This window comes from Protopterus annectens, chromosome 7.part0 (genome assembly GCF_019279795.1).
Source record: "Protopterus annectens isolate FY-2018-M chromosome 7.part0, PAN1.0, whole genome shotgun sequence".
Taxonomy (NCBI): Eukaryota; Metazoa; Chordata; order Ceratodontiformes; family Protopteridae; genus Protopterus; species Protopterus annectens.
In genome coordinates this window covers 72,163,068-72,185,429 of record NC_056739.1, presented here as the reverse complement: position 1 = coordinate 72,185,429, position 22,362 = coordinate 72,163,068, and the positions used below count along the sequence as shown (strand labels likewise).

The 22,362-nt window shown below is 41.4% G+C and overlaps 1 protein-coding gene across 1 annotated transcript in view; it reads left to right on the top strand.

The window, feature by feature from the left end:
• The window catches only part of ITPR3 (inositol 1,4,5-trisphosphate receptor type 3), a 2,403,054-nt gene that overhangs the window by 440,628 nt on the left and 1,940,064 nt on the right, over positions 1–22,362 (top strand). The window contains exon 2 of the mRNA XM_044076491.1: positions 424–494. Coding sequence (XP_043932426.1) covers positions 424–494 — 71 coding nt within the window. The remainder of the gene's footprint in view (positions 1–423; positions 495–22,362) is intronic.

Here is a 22,362-nt window from a genome sequence, read left to right as displayed (position 1 = left end):
GTTCGGCATTTTTCTGGTAAGGATCTACAGAAGTACTTGGGACAGAGTGAATGGGGGGGGGGCTTGGCTGGTGATAGTGTGGAATGGTAGTCATAACATAAATAAATAAATAAACTTGTTTAATGACTTATGAAAAGCTTTCATACTACTAGATTGATGAGTCTTTCTCAAAGATTAGAGGACCCTGGAAGCCTCATCATCCCCTAACACATACACAAACACGCTCTTTTCACTGTAAGTTGGGTCAGTTTAAAGAAATGACAGACCTTATATGTGGCTAGTGAATGACGATTCAGGGCAGCCTTAAAATGAGACTAGCCTTCTATGGTCTACAACTGAGTAATACTAATTTGTACCTCTCCCAGTGAGACTGCTGTTCCATTTTAAACAGATGATTAATTTGGATTATTTATTTTCTTTTAGGCTTGTAGATGATCGATGTGTGGTTGAACCTGGTGCAGGAGACCTTGACAATCCTCCTAAAAAATTCCGGGGTAAGTCTACATACAGCAGTTGAAATTATCTTTTTGTTAATTTATGTGCTAAGAAAGTTGGTATTGTTATTAGGTATTTTTAGCCAACTAGTACAGAGGAAAGGTATTCATCTGTCCTGCTAGTTCATGAATTTGTTTGGACTACCAAACAATCAGCTTAGGGGTGGTAATGAAGGAGTCACTGATCTGCTCTCCTCTCCCTGGGAGAGAGCAGGTAATGCTAGGCTGCTGGTATGGCATCTGACAGAAGCAGTGTGTGTGGGGGGTACAGCAGGTGTGCAGATGTACTGATGATGTTTAAAGGAAGGGCAGTCAGTGTGCCAGTGTGAAAGTGCATGCTGGACCCGCATCATGTACACATCTACCCACTGCATTTGACAGTTCAAGCTGAGACTTTCTAACCAACAGTCCCTTGTAGCTGATGGTACTTAAACTTCTTAGTCCACTACACTGAAGCTTAGTCTTCTGCTGATATACAGGGAGTCCCTGCCATGCACATTCCTCCAGGAAACTAGAAGACCACCCCTTTATAGACTCAGAATTCAGACAGGAGAGTAAAGAATAGATGGGATGAGACCAAACAGAGAAGTGGGATATCTGAGGGTCTTTGAAGACTAGACGAGAATACGGATGACTTTAAACAGAAGTTGTTGAAATCTGAAAACAAATGGTTTGGTTATAATTGTGTACAGCCAAGTACTGTGTTAGCAATGCTTTAACATAGATTATCATGTGTGTCAAGGGTGCCACTCTAAACACTTCTTATGCAAATACTCTGTTGTGTTATTAGTGTTTCATACAGGCAAAGCTGTTTGAATAGATGTGAGTGAAGAGAAGTATGTATGTGCATGGCTTAACCAGTGAAAGCCTAAAATAAAACATACTGACATACACACACATTACACAGGAGGATGGATTGGCCTGCCTAGTTATCCATTTCTTTCCCAATCAGATAAGCTGCAGTCTCAAGCTAAACTTTCTTAAGTTTAACTGGCATTTCAAATTTAAACCAATTATAAATTTCCTCTGGCCCGAATTAATTTTCTTACTTGAGGTTACAATGACTGAGTCCCATTGCCCATTTAGAGAAACAACATAACGTCCTATGAATAGCTGGCATTTTGAATTTCAACCTATTGACATTGCCTTTATTATTTTTTCTGGTCCCATTGTTTTTCAGTGGTATTATGGTTGTTCACTTGCTATTTTTATTTCAGTGTCATTATTTTGCTATTTTCCTGAGAGTAATAATAAAATTAATCAGTGTAGCGCTATAAGCTCGAACTGCAAAGGCTGGTCTCATTATAGACTATCGACCTTCTCAACAGAGTTTGCTAATGTCATATGATTTTGGTATATATATTGTTTTTATGTTGTTCTTATTTTTTACATTTCTTATGTTCTTATGTTGTTCTTTACTTTTCACATTTATTCTATGAAACTGGTTAGGATGTATGGAGTTAAAGCACCAAATTAAAAGTGGTCAAGGTAACAAACAACAAGTCAAGCAGTTTTCCCTTTGGCTGACACAAAGGCGTGAGCAACTTCCAATGGCAATTGGCCATTTTCAGATTTCGACTAATGACGAGAACCCTCTGGCCTAGTCATATTTCCTGCTGAAAGCAGAAAATCACGGGTTCCCATTGGCGATTTGGCATCTTATCAGAAACTGGGATTTCGAATTTCAAACAATGACAGAATATTTCTGGCCTGTATGAACTCCCCGCTGGTAGATATCACAGAAACCCAGTGGCCATGGTAAAAAGTTACCTTAACAACCTATGACAGGCTGACATTTTAAATGTTATCCAATTACATTGTACCTCAGTCTTTTCTCTATTCCTGATGTTCTCAGCCATGGTTATTCGATTGCAAATAACTGCGGACTGCTGTGTAATCATAAAAGAATAAAAACAAGGACTTGTATTGTTTAAAACAGTCACAGTGCTCATCTGCCCTTAACTAATTTATTTCAATAAACAATCATTTCATAAAAACAGGCAAAGGTCCGTCTTATTTCTATTTTGAAAGAAGTTTTATTCTGACTTGGGCTTTTACTAGCTTGTTTTTTTATCTACTTACTATGTGCCATTCTGACTTTCCCACTCAGGGAGGTTATAAGTAATCAAAACAGTGTGCATAAAAATAGTTTAATTATTGTTCAACAGGTAACTGTAAGTGGTCTGAATAACTGCATCTTATGCAAGATTTTGAACTGTGCAGACAGTGTTAATCCTGTCAGTATCAAAGTAAATATATTAACAGCCAGCATTTTAGGGAAAACCCTTGAGGTGCTTGTTGGTAGCCAGTGTGGGCTTTCTTATCAGTCATGTGATAAGAAGGCATCAATTCTTACTTCTTTCTGTATTGTACTTACATAGACATTTCCAATTATTCAGATTAGAAAACTGGTTCTGTATTATTTACTTATCCCCTTTAGCCTCTACACCTCACTAGTTTTAAAGGCAGATGTGGGGAATTAAGTGGTTGTCACAGCTCCTTATACAAACAGAATTAACAAAAAGTACAGTTTATGGGCAATGTAACTTATACTGGTATTCTTAAATAACATCTATGCAGACAAGTTGTGTCCTCCTGATATATTATACAAACACCCTTTATTTATTCATGTATTCATTCATTGGTTCTGGCAGTAAGCAGAGGATTAAAGCTCTTAATTGTTAATAAGCTGCTTCCTGTGGCCATGGTAAAGGGTTTGATTCATTCCACCTTCCTTTGCCCAGTGTGTGTGTGGTTGAGAAAGTCTCTTAACCAAGCAGTGCTTCTAGGTTTCACCTGAAAAGGGACAGTTTGTCCATTGGGCTTGCCTTGTCAACAAATAGGTAAAAAAATAATAATGCAGTTTAAAAGAGAAGTTTAATATTAGTATTATTTTTGTTATTCTAATGCAAAGAAGGATGGTTGCGGGAGGTCACAGAAGCAGGAACTGAATGGCTGGGGCAGGGAGGTGAGGGGTAAATCCTGTATCTAGTTTTTTTCTTTTTTTGCTCTTCATTTGAAGAGGTTGGGGGATGAGGTGATGTGGATTGGGTACTGTCTGGGGGATGAGGTGATGTGGATTGGGTACTGTCTGGGGGATGAGATGATGTGGATTGGGTACTGTCTGGGGGATGAGGTGATGTGGATAGGGTACTGTCTGGGGGATGAGGTGATGTGGATTGGGTACTGTCTGGGGGATGAGGTGATGTGGATTGGGTACTGTCTGGGGGATGAGGTGATGTGGATTGGGTACTGTCTGAGGAATGAGGTGATGCGAATCGGGTACTGTCTGGCCATACCGCAAAACTGTCCACATTTTTGCACAATATCCAGGTTTTTGCTTCATATTTTGGTCTGTTCCTCAAAACATTTGTGGTTTTCTGGGAAATCAGTGAGGATTGAATGCACTAAATAAGGACAGACATTTGAGTTTCAAAACTTTTATTCTAACAACGTTCTAAGTTTATAAGAGCAATATTTAAATTTTGTTTTATTTTTGAGCCTTTGTCTCCCCATCATTTTTAGCTTTGTCCATTTTTTCTGTGCAAGAGGTCGAGAGGTATGTGTCTGGCACTGTTTTGTGTGACTGGCACAGAGGTCTGTTTGATCCAGCTATGCTCCTGGGTCAAAGAGTAATGTAACCAATACTGTCTAGGATTATGAAATGACAATTTTTAAGGAGGGTTTTTTGAAGATGAGTTATATCATACCTTGAGGAAAGTACCCCCAGGGGTAGGGCACACAGTGTTTTGGGTATATATAATGTTTTTAGTGCTTGAATGTCAAGAGCCTAATATAAAAATGTTGGAAATTTTATAGTACATTTTAAGTTGCACACATGTCCTATATTTGATGATGGTGGGAAGCTAAAGCTGTGAAAAAAATTGGGTACACTCTTGGATATTTAAATGAAGAGGCTGTGGAGATGTGGTGGTTTAGTAAGTTTGTTGTAGTAAGGGAGATGGTCTGTCTATCCCTGATATTGTACTAAAGGCCATAAGTTTACTCTAAAGACAATTATTGGCAAAACAATGGTAAACTTTATGAAAATAATTTTATATATGGGTCTGTGTGTTTTTGGTTGTGTTTCCATATCTGCAGAGGGGGTTAAACTGATAGTTGTTAAGTCTAAGTGTAGACTTTGATAAGAGAGTGAGATTTAGTATGGAACCTTGGGGAAGGTAGCAGAGGTTGTACCTGATTGTTAGTAGTTGTGTAAGTTTACTGGTACTTGTGTTTCAGTAAGGAGCATGGGAACTTGGTACAGTATTTAATGTCTGAATTCTGTGGTGCTGGCAGTGAGACCAGGATGAGAAACAAATGTTCTTTTTGTATTTCTATTTATAAATGTGTTTACAGTTTTTCCAATTTCACATTACAGTTTTTTTCCACTTGTACCTTGCATTTTCAAGCTGAATATTTATCACACTATGTATTTGCATGTTTTATGTGTGGTACATTCACCAAAAAATGGATCTTAAATGAGACAGTCTGTCCACTTCAACTCATCTTTAAACTACCACCAGTCTCTGTCAAGGAGCGGATTGGTCCAGTTCGAAAATCTGTGGCCAGAATTCCAAGCAGAATGAACAAAAGTGACTATGACCAATCTCGAGCAATGCTGCCTGGTTTCTTGAAAATTTTATCTGCTGTTAGTATCGAAGTTAAATTAAGTCCAGGTCCTGTGGTCAAGTCAAGCCAATTTGTGCATTAGTCAAAACGGTAGTCCATGTTACTGATAAAAAGAAAGAAGAATATATCAGTTCCTTTATTTATGGACAGATGAGCACTGCTGTATACAATATAAATTTTTCAAGACAAATGTTGTTATATTTATACAAGACCAGCAGAGAGGAGCTGGGGCCATTTGTGATTGGAGGGCAGAGGGGGGCTGGACCACAGATGTGGCTCCCTCCTCCTGTTGATTGGATGCTGGTTGGCCATCTCAGAGGGGGCCAGATATTGTTGAAATCTACCTCACCCAATTATTTAGTACTGAAATGTAACATGATCCAGAAAAGAAGATTCCAGAGGAAAAGTACAATGAAAAAATACAGTAAAAAAATCTAACAGACTCTATCCGGTAAACCTTATTAAAATGATCAGTATACTGATCTGCAGTGCTTTTGTCAAAGCTTCATCAGATCCATCTCTCTCTTTTTTCTTTTTTTTTTTTTAATATACATTTTTAGACAATAAAGAGATAGGTTTCTCCTATGAATTTAAGCAGCGTTTATTAGTAACCAGCCACTATTTTTGAAAACACTGACTCTGCTTTTACTGGAGGATGGGTGGGTGTGAGGAAAAAGCCATTCTTTGAAAGGTCCAGACAACCCATACAAAACAAATTAACAACATAATGTTTAAAAAACTGAAATGGAAGTTAAACAGATTATGTTAGGGCAATGTAAAAATGCTCTTTTTCACTCTTGTCATTTTCACAGACCTTTTGTTCAATAGGGAACTTTAAAAAGTGCTTATTAGTAAACATGTATTACTTTTAAAACCATACTCCGCTTTTACAGGAGGGTGGTGTGTATGAGGAATAAACTGTGCGTTTAAGGTACCCGAAGGCTGGTAGAAAAACACAAATGGGAGTATTTCTTTAATTCGTTTGCTTTCATTATGATTACCAGTGACCATATCCCAGTTCATTTCTATGCCTCACACGATAGTCAGCATGGCTTATGTTAGTAACCGGATCCCAGTTCTTTTTAAATAACTGTTAGAGAAGAGGACAAAGTTTCCCAAATGATCAGAGTTGGATCCCATTCCTGTATGCCCACCCTGACCTTCAAAGGTTGGCTAAAGGCGAGTCTGTAAGGTTTGTTAAAACTGCTCTCAAATCACCATTATAACTATTCCTTAGGTTCCTATCAGTAGAAGTTATTGTAGTTGAGATGCTGAGGCTGATGATGCTACTGATAGAGCAGAAAGAGTTGCCCCGTGTTTTTTTACATGCTTTGAATTTGATTTGTCATTTTTGTTTCCTCAAAGTACCCCAATGTTGATTGTCTCTAATATGTGTAACATAAAGCTTTCATGGTTAAGGTGTTTCATGAGATGTTTTGCAAGGTTTTTTTTTTTTTTTTTTTTGAGTTTTTGAATTTTTGCTCTGATTTCTGAAAGGTGATGAGCAATTTGTCTTTTGAATTTGTTGATGGTCTTTCCAACATAAAAACAATTACATTTCTTGAGCTGGCCCTGTAAAGTACAGATTCTGTGTTGCAGCTGCTGAAATTTTTACTGTGATATTTCTAACCTGATTTGCGGCATTTCAATTTGTCTTTATTACTGAGTTGATTAGACCTGTTCCCTAGGGACAGCCAGTTCCAATAAGTGTCCAACAAATTCCAGAAGAGGAACTTCCCCTCTTTTCTGACACCCCATTTGAACACCCCACAGAGGAGGTGTATCAGAAAAGAACATGCAAAGGAGACATATTGACTTTCTGATGAGTTTCTCACAGAGGATACCGAATTTGATGAAGGAGAGGGGTCTCCTAGATCACCACTGGATGACATCGCCTTTGCAGATATTTTAGAAATCCTAAAACAAAACTCTGGCTGGTCTTCCCAAAATCCATCAACATAAGAATCTGTATTTTTGGAGGATTGTGGTTCTGCCCCATCTATGTCTTGGCTTACCCCCCGGCCAGATGAACGTATTGATTTGGTTTCCCACCAGGCTTAGAAGGAACTGGACACTGTCGAACCGATCCTGAAAAGACCTGATAACATTTTAGCCCTGCCTTCAGACAGACCCCACTGGTGCAAAGGAGTCCCAGTTGAGGCTATGGTGGTGGCAGCAGCCACCAAGAAAGAGCTAGCAGAACAAAGCTCTTCTGTCCATCTGCCAGACAGGGACAGATTTGGAAAGTAAGTATTTGCCTTTGCTACCTTTGCCCTAAGGTCAATAACCTACCTGGCACACTTTACTATACTTCAGAGAGATTTGACCAAAGAGCTTTTAAATACTCTCACAGAGTCCATGTCTGCTGAGGACTTCAAAAGAACATCATCACAACTGACCACTCTCTTATCCATATTTAAAGCTTTGATGAGGTTGATCTGTGACACAGCTGAAGGAACCTCATGAGCAGCCGGTTCAGCCATTACCATAAGGAGACATGCCTGGAAGCGGCTGTGTAACTTTGTGGAGCCTTTTAAGACATCCTTTATCAATGCCCCATTGTGTCATCTGTAAAAGAGACGCTTACCAGCAGTGAACAAGATGGGAAGACTCTGTCTGCCATGGGAATCAAGTTCTCTATACCTCAATGAAACTTTTCCACAAATCAGAGAGATGGTAAGATGATGTGGTTCTGAAAATCTCCAGGACTTTTCCAAGATCCGAGTGGTGATAATTTCTCCAGAAGCAGAGGAGAAAATTTTAATGGTAGACATTGCCCTAGTGGCAGAGGAGGTCCGCAGAACCAGGGCTTTAGAGATTCTTTTTCAGACAGGCCCTTTCAGTGCTCCTGAAGTACTGCCTGACTATCAAACTCTGGAGGCAGTCAGGGATCGATTGTCCTTGCACCCAGATGCCTGGGCAAGTATAACACAAAATTCATGGGTGCTAAGAATAATATCCAGTGGTTATTACATACCATTTTCCTTCTTCCATTCTGCAAAAGGAAAAACTTTCCGACGTTCCACCCAGTCAAAGGAAGGCAACAGCATAAGAAATCCAAAAGCTGCTAAACAAAAGAGTCATCCAGAAGGTCCCTCCAGACCAAATAGGATTCAGAACTTATCCATACTTCTTTTTAGTGTCAAAGAAAACAGGGGACCTCAGTCTCATTTTGGATCTAAGCAATTTGAATCAGTATGTGAAGAAAGAAAAGTTCTGAATGGTCATGGTACAGTCTATCCTATCATTTCTTCATAAGCATGAATGGATGTGCTCGATCGATCTTCAGGATGCATACTGCCATATTAAAATAGACAGACAATCCAGAAGACATTTATGCTTTCATCTGGGAGCCAGTCATTACTAATTCAGAGCCCTGCTGTTTGGACTCACCACAGCCCCCCAGGGTGTTTATCAAATGCATGGCAATGGTGGCAGCTCATTTGAGACTGAAAGGATTTCAGTTGTTTCCATATCTAGATGACTGGCTCCTCACTAGCCCTTCTAAATATCTCTTTCTACATGCCAGGGACTATGTGCTCTAGATTTGCAAGTCATTGGGTATAACAATAAATCACGACAAGTCAAGCTTAATCCCAGCCCAGAGCCTGAAGTTCATTGGTACAGTTCTAGATACGACAACACAGGTAGCATCTCTACCTCCTCATCGTAATTCCACTATCATAAGCCAGGTTTATCTTCTCCTTTCCCATCCATTTCCTTTGGCAAGGTCAGTACTTCAAGCACTAGGTTCAAGGAAAGCAGCCATAGTACTACTCCCTTTGGCATGTTTCTTTATGCAGGTTCTCCAGTGTACTCTAGCTGTACAGTGGTCCATTCTGTATTAACCCCTATACTATTCAGTCAAGCTTACTTCAGTGTGCAAACAACACATCCACTGGTGGATGCAATCAGATGACCTTCATCTAGGCAAACCTTTTGTTCTACCAACCTCGATGGCCAGAGTGACCACGGACGCTTCTTAACTGGGGTGGGGGGACATTTCTTGGGAAGAATGGTCCAAGGCATATGTTTCCCCCAAGAGATAAAGTTGCATATCAATGTTCTAGAGATGAGGGTAGTCCTCTTAGCATTGCAGGCTTTTCAAGATGCTCTCCCCTTAGGGACTATTTCATTTCAGACCAACGACATGTCTGCAGTCTGGTACATCAACAAACAAGGAGGAACTTGATCTTATCCTCTTTGCAGAGAGGCCATGAGAGTATGGGAATGGGCAATCTCATCAGACCGCTTTCTGACTGTTATGCACATTCTGGGGAAAACCACCGTGTTAGCAGACATCCATTATGATGTCTCACGAGTGGTCTCTCAATCAATCTGTGGTGGAGATGATCTTACAGTGTTGGGGCTGACCCTGCTGTGACCCATTTGCCACTCCCCACAACAACGAGTACAGCAGGTACTTCATTTTTATCCTCCCTCAGGGGAATCACTAAGAGATGCTGTAGTCCATCTGTAGCCCTTTAGTCTTATTTATGCTTACCCTCCTCTTCCCTCGATCCCCAAATTTTTACAGAAAGCAAATCAGCTGAAGAGCTCAGTAATCATCATTGCCACTTTCTGGCCTCAGCAAGTGTGGCTTCCCTTCCTGCGGATTCACCTTCGTTGTCTTCCATGGATACTGAAGCCAGCTCTGGATCTGTTTTCTCATCCATCAGAGATCTAACATATCAACATCCAGGCCCACAAACTAACCACATGGTCTCTCTACCTCCAGTAATAGTTAGACAGCCCAGGCTCTCTTTCCCTGTATGTGACAGTATTTTGGCTTCTCAAAAAGAATCTGTCAAAAAGTGTATAAAAGCAAATGGAAAAGATTCTCCCTTTGGACTTTAAATAGATTAACCCTTTCTCTGGCCCAGTCTCTACTACAATTCTCCAGTTTTTGACAATGTTTTTCAAAGAAGGAGCTAGTTTCTCTACAATTAAACTTTAACTGGCAGCAATCTCCAGTTTTCACATGGGTGTAGACATTTTACCCTGGCTTCATCTAAATTATGCAAAGCCTTCCTGAAAGGTATTTTTCTTCTAAGGTCTCCAGTAAGGGATCCCGCACCACCTTGGGATCTGACAGTTGTGCTACAAGGTCTAATGCAGAAACCTTTTGAACCTTCAGCTAAAGGTAATTTGAAATTCTTTTCAAGGAAGACAATTTTCTTAGTAGCCATTACGTATGCAAAGAGAATATTTGATCTACAGGCTTTGTCTTCAAAAACCCATTGCATCATTTTTCATAACGATGGGGTTTCCTTACAGACTAACTCTTCTTTTTTACCTAAAGTGGCTTCTGAGAATAACATTAACCAATCGATTTGCTTAACAGTTTTCTTTCCAAATCTTTTGAGTAAAGGAGAGTACATGCTGCATCTCTTTGATGTGCACAGACAACTACGTTTTTATTTTCACCAGACAAAACAAATTAGAAAATCAGATCAACTTTTTGCTTTGCTTTCACCAAAATGACTTGGTTGTCCAGTTTGTAAAGTTACTTTAGCCAAATGGATAACAGACTGTATTTCTTGGATTTATTCTCAGAAAAGCATGACATTATCTAAACCCCCAAGGCTCATTCAACCAGATCCATGGCTGCTTCATCTGCTTCTTGGTCAAGAACATCTATTGATGATATTTGCACTGCGGCTACATGGTCCATTGCTCATACCTTTGTTACTCATTACAAATTGGATATTATTTCTAGAAGTAGAGCCTCCTTTGGTTCTACAGTACTCTGGAATATCCTTCCACGAGGGCCACCCAAGATCACCGTAGCTGGAAACTCTGTCCCATGCTTTGAGGAAGAATGAAAAAAGCAACATCAGATTTAAAAGTTATGTACTTACTATAACTAGGCATCTGTGTTGTCCATTTTCATTCTTCCTCAACTTCCCTCCCATCCACCCCCATCCTTTTTTCTGGAGAGACCTATTGGACTGTATTGGGAACCTACAGTTCTGGGTTTGAGCCCTGTCTTTTCTGTCAAGCTGTACCTGTCTCTGTTTAACTATAGAGATATATGGCAACAAACTCGATCTGTGGCACACAAACATAGGGAGAACATACTTACTCTGCACAGAAGGCACCCCAGCCATGAACAGAATGAGAAAACCTCTTGCTGTGAGTCTTTGGAATTCATAGGGGTACTGCTGGACACAAGAAATTGCACATCATCCCTTCCCGAACACAGACTTCAGAGAATAAGACAACAAGGTCACCCGTTGCTGTGTCACCACAAATCCCCAGCTTGATCTGTACTTCAGCTATTGGGGTCAATGGCAGCTTCAATCACAATTGTTTCCCTAGCCAGATTCCACATGAGACTTCTTCAATGGCTACTTCTCACTCAGTGGTACCCTTTACAACTTCCTTTGTCTTTTCAAATAAGTGTGACTCAGAGATGCAAACAAGATTTACTCTGGTGGACTTCTCGAAATCCCCAACATTGGTCTCGCCCTTTCATCTACCGATAGCCACGGTGACCACAGATGCCTCCCTGATGGGGTGGGGGGGCTAAGTCAGGACAACTCAGTCCAAGGCACCTTGTCAGAGACATATGCCTTTTTGCATATCAGTGTCATGGAAATGAGGGTGGTGCTTCTAGTGTTGCAAGCATTTCACTCCATCCTTCCATCAGGGATTGTTGCAATCCAATCAGACAACATGTCAGTGGTCTAGTACATCAACAAACAAGGGAGCACAAGATCTTACCCGTTATACAGAGAGGCCTTGAGAATATGGCAGTGGGCGATAGCTCACAACCACTTTCTGATTGCAACACACATTCCCGGGAGCTCCAACATAGCAGCAGACAAATTGAGCAGGTGCATTCTACAGCCTCACGAATGGTCCCTCAATCCTCTGATAGCGGCAAAAATCTTCCACCACTGGGGCCAGCCTAGCTGCAAACTGTTTGCCTCCCTAACCAACTACAAGTGCAGCAACTACTTTGCCCTGATCCCCCCTTGGGGACAGTCACCAAGGGATGCTGTAGTCCACATTTGGCCCTCGGGTCTTCTTTATGGCTATCCACTTCTTCCCCTCATCTTCCGATTTCTAAAGAAAGCACGACAGTTGAAGAGCAAAGTGATCCTCATTACTCCATATTGACAAGTCTGGTTTCCCTTCCTCTGGCCTCACCTGCTAGATCAACCATGGATCCTCAATCCATCACCAACATTTGTTGATCTCCCATCCGCAGGGTCTAATTCACTCCAATCTAACAACCCAGAAACTGACAGCTTGGATGTTCTTCGTTTTCCATTGCTGCAGTCCTTACTATTGGGTATAGTCCGCGTCCAGTCGGCCCGAATACCAGAGTATAAGGCTGACGTCGGTCATGGCGCCTTAGACTGACGTCAGTACGTCAGGGTACTAATGCGCATGACCGACGTCATATCCTCAGTCTTTTTTGCCGCATGGTCCGATGCAGAAGCAGTTTTGCGAGTGCAGGTTGGCGTTCTGAGATATTTCCGAAATCGGAGTTTCAGACCGAAACAGAGTTGGCTAAGTACCCCGTTGGGGAACATTTTGGTTTTTTCTTGCCTCAGTATTTTACCGGATGTCAGAAAAAGTGAATAACTGTATTTCTTGTGGGAAACAGATACCTCATAGGGATTACCATACCTTGTGTATACCTTGCTTAGGGCCTGAGCACGACGTTGTTGGTTGCCGCTCTTGTGCTAGGTTTAACAAACGCACTATTAAGAGGAGGTTAGACTGTGCCAGGTTAGTGTTTGGGAAGCGCTGTATTTATAAAATGCCGTCGGATGCTCCGCCCGCTTCGTCCAAGAAGCGCAAGGACAAGTCAGTGAAGCCTAGGGTTGATGAACCGGCAGTCCCGGACGTCGGTTCTTTAGAAGGCTCAGTGGAGCCAGAGGTCTTGCCAGGAGTTTCCATGGAGTCTCAGGCAGAAACTTTACTATTACAGGATGTGCCTTCTCAGGAGGTAGGCCAAGCTGAGGGGGCTTCTCAGGTAACTGTTCTTCCCTCTCTTCCCAAGGTAGTTAGAGCCTCTCCTTCTGTTGCCAAAACTTCTTTGAGAGGTAGGCCTAGTTCAGCTTCAGTGGGGCTTCTCCTAGCATTTGGGGTTCTGTACCTAAGAAACAAATGCTTAAAAGGGCAGAAGATATCATTACTATGATTAGAGGTTCTATGCCCCGCCTGATAAGAGGCCTAGGGTGGAACCGAGTTTGATAGTTTTGAACAGTGTTCAGAGGCTTCAGAGTCTTCTGCGGAAGACTTGCAGGAGTATCCTACTTATTCTGATTCTGATGTGGATGATTCCACTCCTACAGCTTCTCCTCCTGAGGATTTCTCATTTTCAGAGACTCTGCATTCCATGAGGGAGCATTTTAAATGGGAAGGCCAGGATTACTCTGATTCCAGGAAAAGGCTTAGGGAATTCTTGTTTTGCCCCAGCATAGGCCCTTAGCTATTCCTCCTGTGTTGAATGTGGTGGAAGATGTTTTTGCAGAGGCTTCCCTGAACCCTGACTCTTTGCCTCCTGCTCCTGTTAAGCCTGATAGGTATTATAGGGTGCCCGAAGCTCATAAGTATTTGTTTAAGAGTCCTAGGGCGGACCCAGAAACTGTTTCTCAGGGGCCTAAAGGTGTTAAAGCTTCTGTGGTTAAAAATCCTGTACCCACTGATAAAGAGGCAAGGGCTTTGGATAGGTGGGGAAAGAAAGTGTATACTTCTTCCACTCTAGCCATGAGAGCGTTGAATTGTCAGTTTCACATGCTAAAATATCAAAATTATCTCCTTTCACAATTGAAATCTAAGGTGGATGCTTTGGCGGAAGGTATTGAGTGTAAAGAGTTGCTGGATTTGGTTCATGTGTCTGAACAAGTGGGTAAGCATTCTTTGCAATGTGGTTTTGATGCTGTACAGGCCTCCTCGAGGGTGGCTGCTACTAGTTCTGTTCTTCGCAGGCATGCCTGGTTGAAGGATCAGAATTTAGCTGAGCATGTTAAGACAAGGATTTTGGATGCTCCTTTACAGTCTGATGTGTTGTTTGGATCGCCTGTGGAAGCAGTTTTAAAGAAAATGGAGGACAAAGCTAAGTCTATGCAAACTGTTAAAGATTTTTGCAGGTGCAGCCTCCAAGTTTAGTAGAAATTGGCCTGCTAAGGGGTGGACATATCCTGCTTATGATTCCCAGTCTAGGGGTAGGTCTAGACGTGGTAGAGGCAGGGCTCAAGGTTCTTTTAGGCCTAGATCAGGAGTTCACCTGCTCAGACTTCTGGTGAGGGCAGGGGTCAGTCCTTTCGTAAACAGACCCAATGACCTGCCTTTTCAGCTGCCAGTGGATTCTCGTCTGGCAGCTCCTTTGGGAGGAAGACTGTCTCTTTTCAAAGAAAATTGGGATTTAATTACTCAAGACAGATGGGTGTTGGATATCATTCACCACGGTTACAGATTTTATTTCCACACAATGCCCCCTTTCAAAGGCATGCCAGACGTTCCTCCTCCACAAAGAAAAGAGGCTCACAAGCAAGTTTCTCAGTTACTCCAGATGGGGCCATTCAGCCAGTCCCTGTATCAGAAAGGGGCCTAGGATTTTATTCTCGCCTGTTCCTAGTACCAAAGAAGGGGAACACGTGGAGACCAATTTTGGATTTATCTCTCCTCAACACTTATCTGGACATTCCCAAGTTCAAGATGTTGACGTTACAACAACTTTTACCTCTGCTGGGCAAAGATCACTGGATGGTAACTTTAGATCTCAAGGAAGCTTACCTTCATGTGCCTATAAGGCTAAGTTGCAGGAAGTATCTGCGGTTTCGAACTGGAAATTCTCATTATCAGTTCTCTGCATTGCCCTTTGGCTTATCTACTGCGCCCAGAGTATTCACAAAGGTTCTGGCTCCAGTGATAGCTTACTTCAGGCTTCAAGGAATTCAAATCTATCCTTACTTGGACGACTGCCTGATTCTGGCTCAAGAAAAGGAAGACCTTCTACAGCATCTGGAATATGTTATAGCAGTGCTAAGATGCCTAGGGTATTCTGTGAACGAAATAAAGTCCAGTCTAGTACCCTCTCAAGACATGTGCTTTCTGGGTGTGAGACTGAATACAGCAGCCCAGATGGCCTTTTAACCCCGGACAAACAAAAGAGTCTGTCACTTTACTTCCATCAACTATCTCATCAGTCCGTGCTGACTGCAAGGACAGTCCTTCAAGCATTAGGGTTCATGGCATCTTGTATTCTGGTGCTTCCCAATGCCAAACTGCATATGAGGAAGCTGCAATGGTATCTCAAAATGTATGGACACAGCACTGCCAGGATTTGGACACTGTCATTCAAATAATACCTTGCCTTCAAAAGAATTCTTGTGGTGGGCTCAGGAATGTCACCTAAACAAGGGACTCTCTGTGACCCGGCCAGAGGCGAGTCAGATTTTAACGACAGATGCCTCGGACATTGCTTGGGAGTTCATCTAAATGGAAAGTGGATACAAGACAAGTGACCTGCCAGACTACAGCATCTACATATCAACATGAAGGAGATGTTAGCAGTCCAGTTTGCATTAATGGCTTTCAAGGAGTTACTTCTTCCAGGGCAGGTGTTGATTCTAACAGACAACACAACTGTCATGTGGTACATCAACAAGCAAGGGGAACACATTCTTATCCTCTATGCAGGCAAGCAATGATTTTATGGGAGACTGCGCTAAGCTTGCAACTAACTCTTCAGGCAAGGTTTCTGCCAGGAGCACAGAACTCCTTAGCAGATGTGTTAAGCAGACAAATCATGGATCCCCACGAGTGGAAACTGGATCTTCATGTATTTCAGAAATTGACAGTGTCATGGGGAACTCCAGACATAGATCTGTTCGCTTCTCCACTAAACCACCAGCTGCCAAAGTATTGCACAAAGGGGTTTCATCACACAGCTTGGAAAGTGGATGCTCTGTCTTTCAGTTGGAAAAACCTTCATGTGTATGCCTTTCCACCTCTGCCTCTTCTTCCAAAGGTACTATTCAAGGTCAGACAAGACAGGCCAAGGATGATTTTGATAGCTCCAGATTGGCCTCGGCAACACTGGTACCCACTACTACGGAGTCTGGTAAAGAAGCCTCCATGGCCTTTACCTCTGATTCCTCATCTGTTATCTCAGAAGGACGGTCATCTGCTCAATGTCAAGCTTCACTCTCTTCATCTAACAGCCTGGCATATTCTTTGTTGAAACACAGCAGGTCTCAACTTCCTCAACAAGTTTTAAATGTGATTATGGAAGCTAGAAGACCTAGTACAAGGAAGGTGTACGCAGAAAAATGGAAGAGATTTTTATTTTGGAGTGCAGCAAAGAATTTGGAGATTTCTGAGCCTAATTTGAGTGTGGCTCTTCAATATCTTACTGAATTATTGGACAAAGGTTTGTCCTTCTCTTCCATTAAGATTCATGCTGCAGCAATTTCAGTTCACTATGATTGTGACCCACCATTGTTTTCGCATCCTTTGTTCAAGCAGTTTCTTAGAGGGGCAAAGAATATAAGACCCCCACGTAGAGCTCCTACTCCTGCTTGGGATCTCAATTTTGTGTTGGAAAACTTACTCTACAACCTTTTGAGCCTGCGGCTACTGCTGAATTGAAATACTTGTCATGGAAGACTGCTTTTCTGTTGGCTATTACTTCTGCAAGAAGGGTGTCTGAGTTGCAGGCCCTTATGGCAGTAGAGCCCTTTTGATTTTCCATAAGGATAGGGTATCATTACGTACTAATCCTTCCTTTATGCCTAAGGTGGTTTCTAGTGTGGCTTTAAACCAAACTATTCATTTGCCTACTTTTTATGCAGACCCCCAAAATAAAGGGGAAAAGATTTTGCACACTTTAGATGTACACAGACAATTGCGTTATTATTTAAGCAGGACTAAGGATTTTAGGCAGTCTCAGCAGTTGTTTGTTTCTTTTGCTTTGAGTTCACAGGGCAAGCCTGTGTCAAAGCAAACTATTTCTAGGTGGATTGGCTTTTGCATTGCATTTTGTTATTCCCATCATGGCAAGGAAATTCCAGCTGGGATTAGGCCTCATTCCACTAGGGCTACTGCCACTTCAACAGCATTTCTAAGGGATGTGGCAACTAAGGATATTTTGGAAGCAGCTACTTGGAGTTCAGTGCATACTTTCTCTAAGCATTATCACCTTCCTATTTACTCTAAGTCTAGGGCTGGTTTTGCCACAGCTGTTTTGCAAGGCATGTTGTCAGCTCCTACTTCTTTATGATTTGCCAGCCTCCCTTACCTCTGCTTTGGGATTCTACCCAATAGTAAGGACTGCAGCAATGGAAAACGAAGAACATAGTACAGTTTTGTACCTACCATAAATGTAGATGTTCGAGGATTCCATTGCTGCAGTCCAATACCCTCCCTCCTTCCCTCTGTGTTTAGGGGTGGTTGTGTAGGTGAGTTTACATGCTTATATTTTTGTATATATTCTTGTATATATTGTACATGTTTTTGGTGCAGGTATTTTGGGCCTTGTCTTTTTAGGGTCTTCTGACATCTGGGGCAAGAAAAGACTGAGGATATGACGTCGGTCATGCGCATTAGTACCCTGACGTACTGACGTCAGTCTAAGGCGCCATGACCGACGTCAGCCTTATACTCTGGTATTCGGGCCGACTGGACGCGGACTATACCCAATAGTAAGGACTGCAGCAATGGAATCCTCGAACATCTACATTTATGGTAGGTACAAAACTGTACTTTTCTCCACTTCCTATGATTGCCAGGCATGACAACCTTTCATCCCCTGTGAGCAATATTCTTATTGCATCTCATACATTGTCCACCAGACTAATCGATCTTAACAAATGGAAGAGGTTCTCTCTATGGGCAGCAGATAAGCAAAAAGACCCCTTTTCAGCCCAGGTCTCGGTGGTATTAGATTACTTGTCACATCTTTTTCACTCTGGGTTGTCTGCCTGTACTATCCATGTACATTTAGCTGCCATCTGGAATTTACATATTGGTTTTCAAGATTCTTCACTTATGTCACATAGACTCTGTAAGACTTTTTTGAAAGGGGTTATCCACCTAAAACCTCCCTTCAGAGAACCCATACAAACTTGGGATTTGGCTTTGGTTCTGCAAGCTTTAACAGCTCCACCCTTTGAGCCTGCGTCCTCTTGTGATGTGAAATATTTCTCTTAGAAAACTTTGTTTCTGATTGCAATCACATCAGCCAGATGATTGTCAGAACTTCAAGCCTTATGAAGCAAACCTCCTTATCGTACATAAGGATAGGGTATCACTGAGAACCAATTCTACCTTTTTACCAAAAGTGATGTCAGAGCGATCTATCAACCAGTCTATTGATCTCCAAGTGTTCTTTCCTAACCGTTCTAACAAGGGAGAGTTTTGCTTGCACTCCTTGGATGTTCATAGGCAAATACGATTTTATCTAGACAGAACAAAATCTACCCATAAATCAGACCAACTGTTTCTGGCCTTTTCTGGACCTAGACGGGGTCATCCTGTATCAAAAGTTACATTGGCTTCATGGTTGAGAAATTGATACAATCTCACCTTGCCTCATAGAGTCAAACCACATTCTACAAGACCTATGGCAACTTCAGCAGCCTTCCATGCTAAGGCTTCCCTCAATGATATTTGCTCAGCTGCAACTTGGGCTAAACCTCATACATTTATTCTTCATTACAAATTGGACTTGGCTTCCAGAGGTAGAGCTTCCTTTGGTTCCATGGTGCTCAGGAATGTCCTTCCATGAGGGCCACCCAGGAATACAGGTAGCTGGGGACTCTGTCCCATCAATAAGGAATGAATGAAGATTAACAACATCAGATAAAGAAGTTATGTCTTACCATAATGTTCCATCTGTGTTGTTGATCTTCGTTCATTCATTACTTCCCACACTCCGTCCCCCATCCAGCGGTTCCTGGTTGATCTCATGTACTCCTTTCTGGTAGGCCTGTTATGACCAGAGGTAGCCTCTACTTTTATCTATCAACTTGCAAACTCGATCTGAGGTAACAGGGAGTAGAGCATTCTGTGTAGGACCTTGGCTCGAGAGTTTTTGGCTGACGCGAGCTTGATATTGGCTGGCTCGGTTCTGAGGATGGAACCGATAACTCATCAGTAATGAATGAACAAAGATCAACAACACAGATGGAACGTTATGGTCAGACATAACCTCTTTTTTTTTTCACAATATCAAATGTTTCCTGTCAGGGACCATTGTTTTTAGCTAAGACCATTTATTAATGTACTGGGGGATACTTTTGTATAAAAGTATGTACTGCTTGTGTAAACTTTGAATTTTGTGAGACGGAAAAGTTTATAGATTAACGGGTGAGATTTTGTGTGTCACTGTAATACTTCTGCTCACTTCATGACAGCCTATCTGCCATTTTGATTGTTTTCGTGTGTGCATGTGTGTGTGTGCGCGCAAGTGTTTGGACAGTACTGACAGCAGAATTCAGTTTTCCTTCTACTTTTTATAAGTTAAGAAACTGCAGAAAGTGTTGTGAGTATAAGCAGTGCTGCTTGTGAACACTTGGTGACAGCTTACCTTCTGAACAACTTACTCCAACTATTCTTACCATTTTGTATGCTTCTTCCCCAATTACAGAATGTATACTCACTCTGGTCCAGCTGGATCTTCTCACAGAGTACCCAGAAAGGATAAAAATCACTTACCAAAGATCCCTTGCTGTTGTCACTGACTCAGTCTATGCCTCAGCCAATAGTGGGTAAACCTGCAATGACCATTGGTTGTTCCTCAGACCATCACTTAACTTTCAAACTTCTGTGTTGTAGTCCTTTCAGCCAGCACAAACCGGGCATCAGTCACATCCTCTTTGCTGTTCCAGTGTTTGATACGGGCATGATGCAACCATCTTCTCTGGGTCTGGGAAACCCTCTGGGAGATTCATCTTGGGGTAAGCAGGTTAAGAGACCATTAGACCTGGCAAACATATCTATTTCAAGTCAGTCCTCTTCTCCTGGAGCTCCTATCAAGAAAAAACAGAAATGTATTGTTCTTTTGATGAAGTTACTACAGACAATAAACCCTGGTACACAGAAGTCATTTACAAATGGGCATTCCGTGTAAAGTTGTTCATGAGGAAACAGGATCTGGTGATTCTGATTTTGACAGAGATAGGGATTTTTCTCTTGCAGATTGCCAAGCCCAACTATCTGATTGTAAGGAAAAGTTTCAATAGTAACCTCCTGTGGAGGAATTTTCTTTTAATCAGGCCATTGCCAGGATGAATGAGGTATTTTATGGGAATAAACAGATGTTCCCCCTGAACTTGAAGAGATGATATATGTTACAAATGGATATTCCTCATTCCTCTTCTATCCCTCTTATACTGCCAATCTTGGATGATATGGTAAATGCTGACTTTACTCTTCCTGATACCCAGCCATCAGACACTAAAAAGCAGATAAGCTGCATAAGATACCTCTGACTAATAAATGTCTTTTCTCTCACCTTAGGTCTGATCCAGCCACCATTTTAGCTGTGTCTAATGCCGGCAACAGGCTGGTCCCTAATACAAACCTTTTACCTAGTGATAAAGACAGTAAAATGTTGTACTGTATAGGTAAGAGAATGTTTTCTTCCACTTTAGCTTTCAGAATTCTGAATTATCATGCATATAGATGGACATTTATGCATTGTCATATGGACAGTCTAAGAGAACTGGTTTCCACTCTTCCTACAGAAGAAAGTTATTTTTGAACCAAACTGTTTCTATCCTTTCTCATGTATCTAAACATGCTTTGAAGAGTGTGTATGATTGTGGAGATACTGGTCTAGGGCCACTGCTACTGCGACAGTGTTCAGAAGATATTCTTTGGTGCATAACTGAAAGTTTGGTGCTGTTAAGGTAGTATGAAGTCATGGATTCAGCTTTATATAAGGAGGTATTCTGATGAAGTTTGCTAATGTACACAAAAATGCTGCCAACTTGTTTAGTTTGTGGTGCTTTAAATAATAAAACTAAGTGCATTGTCTGTTTATATTGTTTACTAGCTCTCTGGTCCGCTGACTTTGGTATTTAACTGAAAGTACAGTATATTTGGTTTTTTTTTGTTTTGTTTTTTTTTTTGTTTTGTTTGTTTTTTAGGTAGTTTTTGGCTCTTGTTCTACTCAGGTTCTCAAACAATGTAAGGAAAGAGGGAAGTTAATTCTGTGAGTTTCTCAGATATTTCATGTACCCCAATACAAATGTTATAGGCCCCCCTCTTACACAAAAAAACTAAATAAACAAAACCTGGCCTTTTCTCGCAAACAAAACTGATGGACAGCAGCAACAAAAAGCAGGGGTCTTTTCAAAAAAAGAGAGAGAGAGACCAACAGTACAGAATGACTATGCCAGCGTTCCTTACCTGTTCCCTCTCCCCTGAGAAGTATCGCTACATGTCTATCCCAAAACCTGTCCCTTGACATTCCCCTTTGGCAAAAGATTTTTTTCAGACTCCTGGATGTTAAAAGGCATGCAGGAGGGTTACAGTTAGAATTGAATACAAAAAACTTTTTTCAGGGAGTATCTCCCCACATTTCAAACCAAACAGATTTTTTCCTCAAATTCTTCAGGCTTTATACGCCCAGGGAGTCATAGAACTTGTACCTTTAAGTCAAAGGCTTCTATTCCAGAATGTTTCTGGTAGCAAAGAAAGAACTTCTTGAAGACCAGTACTATCTCTTTCATTTCTAAATCTGTACATGAAAGTTCCAAAGTTCAAAATGTTGACCATACAGAACCTGTTACCCATCATTCCTCACTTGAGTTACTTGGCAATTTGAGATCTTAAAGATGCTTGCTTAATATCACATTCTCCTAGCCATGGCCTTCATGAAATTTCTAAAATTCTCTGCATTATCCTTTGATTTATCTATAGCGCCAAGGGTATTCACAAAATGGCTAGCCCTGGTTATAGCTTATTGCAGGCAAAATGGCATTCACATATTTTTTAGATGGCTTGCTTATCTTTACAGAGGTCTTTATAAAAATATTACAAGTCATTAACATGGGTTATGTCTCCTTAACCAATCTGGGATTACAGATAAATATAGCAAAATCTTTCTTGACTCCATCTCACAGGATTGTACTTCTCGGAAGGCTTAAAGATTCTTCTGTTCAAAAGCCTTTTTAGCACAAGACGAGGAAGAGTTTTATCTGTTTTTTTTTTCCAGAACTTCTCCAGTTAGTTTCAGACTTCTGCAAGACAATTTCTCAGGATCCTA